At 37.0% G+C, this 7,383-nt stretch overlaps 1 protein-coding gene across 2 annotated transcripts; it reads right to left on the reverse strand.

Annotated features, from left to right (window-relative positions):
• Positions 1-2,852: 2,852 nt before the first annotated feature.
• Positions 2,853-6,912, reverse strand: LOC120196931 (wall-associated receptor kinase-like 14). Of its 2 annotated transcripts, XM_039198603.1 has the most exons (4): positions 6,832-6,912; positions 6,087-6,801; positions 4,569-4,643; positions 2,853-4,456 (listed from the first exon to the last, which is right to left on the reverse strand). In XM_039198603.1, exons 1-4 carry the CDS (start codon positions 6,832-6,834, stop codon positions 3,180-3,182), a joined length of 2,070 nt encoding a protein of 689 aa, XP_039054534.1. In that variant the 5' UTR covers positions 6,835-6,912; the 3' UTR covers positions 2,853-3,179. The 2 variants fall into 2 exon arrangements, with proteins under 2 accessions (XP_039054534.1, XP_039054533.1); XM_039198602.1 differs by having other exon boundaries at positions 6,087-6,834.
• Positions 6,913-7,383: the final 471 nt, after the last annotated feature.

Consider the following 7,383-nt stretch of genomic DNA (forward strand, 5'->3'; position numbering starts at 1 on the left):
ATGTTAGTCATCTAAAAGTGTTACGGCAAAAACGTTAAATACTATTTTTTAACAAAAAATTCTTTCAACACCTAAAGTTTACACTAAGCCGTTATTCTAATTTCATCACAAAAATTTGTTCTGATGAATCTGCATGTATCAACACTTAAAAAACACATTTAATAAGCTCTGTTTTCACAAGAGGAAGCTTAGGTAACAGTAAATACTAAACTGCCTCTGCAAATTTTGCTTTAATTTCCATTTGTTATAAAGCAAAGAATCTTCAATGCTTTAACCTCCCCCAAATATATTCAAAGCCGTCTCTTCCTCCTATTCATGTTTCCTTATCTTTAAAAATAAATACTCCCCTCAACTCTTGAATAACCTCAATGATAAAAAAAAATTATTTTTATTAGAGATCTTAAATTCGAATAACCGTGTCTATAGAGTATATATTGCCAATAGGTTAAGAGATTTGTACATACCCTTACTCTTTGTTGTATGACAATTTATAATGTCTTGGAGAGGTGCCGATTGGACGATGTCGTGGTGTAGGTGTTGATTGGACGTCTTAAGAAGTGATAATTTAGAGTAGTTTGTCATTAAAAGAGATTATATATATCAACACATGGTCGCTGCTAACAATATGTGAAAGTGTTTACAGGATAATAAATAATAGACACGTAGTCGTTGTTGGTAGTTCGCGAGATACATTTCGCATATCTAGAGATGCATACGAGTCTTATGTTCGATTCTTAAAATTCGTACAAATTGTATGTTCGCAGGCGGTAACAAAGCCTATAAGATAAATTGATAATTTTTGCTACTTTAATTACTATATTTTATCATGAATACAGACCATGTCAAAACTACCAATAGATAAAGTGTACAGTTTAAGTTTCAGTGCTGTGATCTCTCTAATTAGCACCCATTTAAAACACTAATGAACCAACTAGTGCCGTGCACCCACAGAAATAGAAAGCTTGGAAATGTTTAAAATTTGGATGAATTACATATTTAGTAACTAAACTTTACTCTTTCTCTTATTTTACTCATTATATTTTAAATTTTTTTCAATTTAATAATTAAACTTTATACATTAGACTTTTTTTTTTGTTACACGATATGGCATCCTCCACCATCCATTTATATCTTTCGCACCCATTTGTCTTGATTTCCATCACCCATTTCCTGCTCACCAACCTAGCACCCATCCTCACTCATTTCGGCTTCAACGACAATGATCGTTATTCTTTACCAAACTTCACTCCTCCAGTACGTAAACCTGCACTTCACTCTGTATGTACATCACCAAAACCCTTCAAGACCATGGTCGTGAACATGGACACGGTGGTCTGAAAAAAGAGTTTGAAGCAAATGTTTGTTTCTTTCTTTCATTTATGCAGGGTCTAAATTACAGCTTCTGTTTTCAGTTCTGTCATATTGCTATATGTAGTGCTATCAAATCTTCAATTCAATAAAAAATGTCAAAAGAGTCGAATATCAGTCCTTGCACATCTAATATAGTAGTAGTTGAGTAAATTTGTCTCTTTTCTACAATCGAACAAGCATGAAACTTCTCCAAGAGAAGTCTCTCAAACTCTTGCACATGATGCTTTATATATGATACGCATAAACCTATTTGGATGGGCTTTTCCTAGCAGCTCAATGTAAACAGGTATGCTTTCCTTGTGTAGATTCCATGGTACCCTTGGAGGGTAGTATTGCAATACTTCTTCCAAGTTTTCAAACTAGAAATTCTAAATATTAATTGATTAGAAAAAAGGGTCAACTTGCAGTGATAATAATATCCATGAAAAGATAATAACAACTCTTGCATATTGTGTTGTATAATCATAAAATCAACATAATCTCTAAGGTGCAGTTTTATCCAGCTAGGCATTTAATGATTCAGTTAACATACAATGAAAGTCTTGAAAGAGATGCAACAAAGCTTACATTTCTGGCCTAAAAATGGTGTCTGTTCTAAACTCCTTCCTCCCATTTAAGCATTTCTTCCCAATCTGGATTGTTTTATCAATGTTAAACTCTCTAGCTTTCAAGAATCAATAAATTGAATGTCGCATCAGCATATACAGTGTGATGCATTAAACAAATATTTGGAATTGAAAGCACTAACTGACCTTAACAAAGTATGATAATCATCATGCCTATGGGGCAACAAATCCTTGTGAAAGGGTTTTTGATGTAATTCAATGACAGAACTCTCATTTTTTGCATCCCCAACATCTTCAATGCATACAGAAGGCAACCTGTAATCTGTTTTCTTGTTCCTTTTTTTCTTAAGAGAATGAGTAAGCTTGTTGGATGCATTTATAGGCTTCGAAATCCAGGGTCTGAAGCAAATGCTTGCAACATTCAACACCAATAACAGTGGCACGATCACCTATGAGAAACTTAAGACTGGATTAGCTCGACTTGGTTCAAAGCTTACAGAGACAGATAAGAAAAGGAGTCGAAAGTAGAGTGGGAGATGGAGAGGTAAGAGAGCGAAGAAGAAGATGAGATCCAGAGAGATAATAACCCTTTTTTTCACCTCTACGGACTAAAAAATCTTTTAATCCAGCCACGTCGTAACTCTATTAGAAAGTTACAACAGAGTGACAAAAAAAACTCAATGTATAAAACTTAATTATTAAATTAAAAAAATAATGTACAATAAATAAAATAAGAGAGTAAAATTCAGTTTCAAAATTTGTAATTTACCCTTAAAATTTTAACGATAGCATCAAATCGTAAATGCATTTACATGACCCAATCCTGAAGCATGAGACTGTCTCACTTTCATATGATCTATTGGTATTGATATACTGTAATTACATATTGGATACATTACTAGTTATGCATTACCTAAACCCAGCAACTGCTGCCGTCTCCTTTGCTGAGTTATGGTTCAATTGCAGTTTTTTTATTGAGGTCGTTTCTGCGGCACTTGCACTCATCAAAACACGCTTGCTGGTATCATAGAAGCTTGTTGATGGTATTTTAAGATGATAAAGAGTAGGCTGATAGGAGTGCCCTTGAGGAACATAACAATCTTTCAAACAAAACGAGTAATCACTTTACTAATCCAAGTACAACACTTACAGGTTTAAACATTAAAAAGCATTTTGTGAAAAGAAAAATTTTATAGGATTGAATGGGACTAGAGTATTCACAAAACAGTTCTGGTTTAGGTCTCATTCTCGCCGAGATGAATTACCCAACAAGCTGTTCGTTGAAGGTGAGCTTTGTACACTTGACCAATGATCTTGTACTGATATAGGAGATCTATTTTTTACTTCATCTAACGAAGTAGTTAAACACTCTCCTTCCCTTTGCTTCACAATCACCACTCTCCGACTTCCTATGTCAGACTTCTTCGTTGACTTACTAAAAGATTTCTCACTTTCCTCATCCGAGGAAGAAGCTGTTGGTGATTCAATGCACATGCCCGGAACCCAAGCGCTGAGCCTGATTTGTTCCAGCTCTTCGGCAACTTCGCTCATGGTGGGCCTCATGTCCCGATGAGAAGCAAGGCATCTAAATGCTAGCTCAGCCACATTATGAATTGATGAAAGTGTCCAAGCATCCCTATGTGGATCGAGGTACGGATCAATTATCTCATCCACGCAGCCTCTTCCTATCCTATCATTAGCAAGTGCAGCCAAGTTTACCTCACTATGACCACGCGAGAAGTCGACCACTTTCAATGCAGTTATTATCTCCACAAGAACAACCCCAAAACTGTATACGTCACTTTTATCCGAAAGATGGAAGTATTGGTGGTATTGTGGATCAAGATACCCTGGAGTTCCTTGAGGGGCAGTGGAGATATGGGATGATTCCGTCATCCCAAGCCTGGAAAGACCAAAATCAGCCACCTTGGATCTGTAGTTGTAATCCAAGAGAATATTGCTAGATTTTATATCTCGGTGAAAAATAGGCGGATTCACCGAGTGAAGATAGGCAATAGCCTTGGCAGTTTCAGCAGCTATGGTGAGCCTTATGGTCCATGGAAGTCCTTGGCCCCTCTCTCTTTGTAGATGCTGAGATAAGGTTCCATTAGGCATAAACTCATATACCAGGATAGGTTCACCATCCTCTATGCAGCAACCTATGAGGCGGACAAGATTCGGGTGACTGACAGAGGAGAGGAGCTTAATTTCATTCATTACTTGGTCAATACTATCAGGATCTCTATATCTGAACCTTTTTATGGCAACCCAGTCATCATTCTGGAGTTTTCCTGCATAAACTGTACCATAGGCTCCAGTCCCCAGTCTCTGTGTATCACTGAAGCCATTAGTAGCTCTTTCAATATCTCTATAGGCATAGCAAGGAACACTCGAGTTGCCTGCAGCTTCTGACAGAAGACGCTTTGCACTCATTTGTTTGTTGATGGAATTAGAACGTTGTCGCAAATAGAAACATACAAGAGCCACAGCACCTACTAGTAAAACTCCACCAGCAAGCCCTAACAATAAAACAGCATGGTTCATCCGTTACTTAAAGAAAATACAGATGCTATAGCAAGGATGATGAAAACAACACTCCAAAACAACTATTATAATTTGCTTCCCAGTTACCTCCAACCAGAACACCGACTCTTGCAGGTCCCCAGCATTTGCCAGAACTGTATTTTGAAGCCTTGCAGTGAGACACTGAAAAATGAACCATCAGGAAAAGGAAGCGGTGTTAGTGAATTTATTCAATTACAAAATTACAAGTTATAGAATTAAATACCATCAGAACAAAATACAATGCTTTCAAGACATTTCACATGCTAGTAGCAAATTCGTATTCAACTCTCATGACAATATAATTTGATAAAAAATTTAGCTTTGTATGTGTCACGATCTTTCTCAACATAAATTCATTGTCAAAAACTATAGGCGTAGAACTGATAAATATGCAAATGTCAACCTTACAGCAGACAAGTAGATTTCCTTTCAGCAGAAACACTGTTCCAATCAGAATCAAGGTGGTTCTTAATAAATGTAACTGAAAGATTTAACCCTGTATTTACAGCTAAAATATGTCCACAAAAATAGTGCAAAATTGATAGGAAGATCCTTCTAGCGGGTTGGTATACCAAAGGAGATGTTAAGTTTCAGCCATACTTCTTAAATCATTGACCAATATATTTTAGAAGCTATGAATTGTAATTTGTTATATCCAATTCTATCTGCAACATTTTAGTGCATTCTACTTTTATGCATGCCTCAAGGGAGAAAAGTCAAACATATAACAGTATATTGTGCCCAAGAATGGATAACTCCTTCAGTTTGCCAAGTCAACTACGCTTTGTTCTTTGTTGACATTGACCATGCAACTTCATTCTTGCCTTTCTTGAAGATGGCACCTTTATAAAAGATGCTTAGATATGGATTGTGAACAACTCAAAAGAGATGGGAAAACAGTTCAATTCAATGACTTTCACTGCCAAATTTAACCACTATTGTGGCCTATTGTTCATGACTAGTGAAATGCTTCCTTTTTGGTGCAATTCAACCACTAAATAAGAAATGAACAAACGAAAATTACTTTACAACCAAACCCCCCGTACCCCACTTTGAAGATGCAACTGACATGCAAAAACTCCTCATGTTGGTTCATTTAACACTAAAAGTTGATAAGCTAAAAATCCAAAAACATCAAACTAAAGGATGGATCGAAAGAGTGTTGGGTGTGATCGTACACCCGGACATTTCAAATTCTCATATAATTTATGTATTTTTTTTATCGATGATCTACTTTTGCAACGCTTGAATTTCTAATAAAACTACCTAAGTTCGTAACCCTAACGTAAAACGTCCGTCATCAAATTGTATTTGATTTCACTACAATCCTAGCAGTTCTACATTCATGGTCCGTATACACCATTTTTTTTTTCAATCTAGTTAAAGTTGAAATGCTGAAGCTACCATTTCTAAGAGATACTAGTCAATAATCCCATAATAATTTCCGTCTAAAATAATCTAAAATCCAAGTCAAACAAGCAAAAAGAAAGCAATTCATTTAAACCAGTCATGAACACGAGGGAAATAAACAAAACAAATAAAATAAGTAAAAACAAAATATTTGACTAGAAAGCGTTGACAAACCTCTCCGGCAACCGCCGCCATCTTTGAATCCATCTCCTTCAAACCCTTCGTTGCAAAGGCACCTGCACCCCACCGTATTGTTACCATTCTTAACATCCGTTCTGTTAGCATTCGGATCGCAATTACAGTCTTTAACCCACCATTCCAAGTTAACACGTTCCAAATCCAAAGAAACCGCTGAGTTCCTTGCAGAGTCAACAACAATGGAAGCGGAGGAAAACAAGAATCGGCACTGCGTGTTATTGACTTCCTCAAAACTCAACAGCCGACGAACGTCGCTTCCACCGCCGCTAAAACAGCTTATGTTATCACTCCTGGCAACGCACGGGTTAACTCTAAATGATCTTTCTAAAAACATTGGCCTTATTTCACAAGGAGATGGTAAGGGCTCGGAACAGTTTTGGAGCAGAAGACTGTTATCCACGGAAAGCGCGTAGTTTCCATCAAAGAGAACGGAGATTGAAGCAAGCGGTCGGTTGCATTTGGCGGGAAGGTCGATGATGATGGCCTCGGAAGTTATGTTGAGGACACCGAATTCTCCAATCCGGACACCAGTTGGGGTACAGTTGAATTGGATGGGGCATCCCGGTGAGAATCCGAATGGAAAGGGTAGTGGTGTCGAGAAATTACTGGTCACGCAGGAGCCTTGGCACTTGTTATTCTCCGAGTTAACTGAGTTCGCTAAGCAGATAACTAAAAGAAATGTTATGGCTATTGAGAAGGGTAATTTTGCATGGAACGGTACCATATTCGATTCTCAAAGAACAGAACAGAGCAATATCAGCTTCCTGTAAAAGAAGCTTGAATAAGAGAAAGGAAGCAAAAAGTAAATAAAAAAAGAGAGAGGAGCAATTGAGGGGAGTTAAAGCAGAGCAATTGAGGGGAGTTAAAGCAGAGCAATTGAGGGCGTTGGGAAGCCCATCTAATCTCAATAAATGCTAATACAAATAAAGGTCAATGCATTGTAAGATGGGGAAATGTCTTTTTCTTTCAACAAAAAAGAAAATGGGGTTGGTTCAGTTGAGAATATTTATGAGCTTACCTCTAAAGTTCTGTGTTCTTCAATGGCTGCAACAATCGACTCTTCTTTATTTCAAGAACTGAGCTTCAAATGCAAAAACTGAACCACTTAACGCTTCTTTACAAATTGTTTTGATTCTGGGTTTTTTTTTTTTTGTTTCCATTTCTAATCAAACAAAAATGAAGAGGATTCTGGAGAAGAAGATGAAATGGAAGATGAGAAAATTGAATGATTTTAAAGACGGAGTAGGTGAACTCCATTGCATTGACATTGACA

This window comes from Hibiscus syriacus, unplaced genomic scaffold (genome assembly GCF_006381635.1).
Source record: "Hibiscus syriacus cultivar Baekdansim isolate YM2019G1 unplaced genomic scaffold, ASM638163v2 tig00117034_pilon, whole genome shotgun sequence".
Classification (NCBI taxonomy): Eukaryota; Viridiplantae; Streptophyta; class Magnoliopsida; order Malvales; family Malvaceae; genus Hibiscus; species Hibiscus syriacus.

Excerpts from the sequence above, each read along its gene's own strand:
- LOC120196931 (XM_039198602.1), bottom strand. The coding sequence starts at position 6,834 with ATGGTACCGTTCCATGCAAAATTACCCTTCTCAATAGCCATAACATTT. Across the intron at positions 4,644-6,086 it reads TGGCGGCGGTTGCCGGAGAG|TGTCTCACTGCAAGGCTTCA; the intron begins GTTTGTCAACGC and ends TTCATTTTTCAG. Across the intron at positions 4,457-4,568 it reads AGTCGGTGTTCTGGTTGGAG|GGCTTGCTGGTGGAGTTTTA; the intron begins GTAACTGGGAAG and ends TTTTATTGTTAG.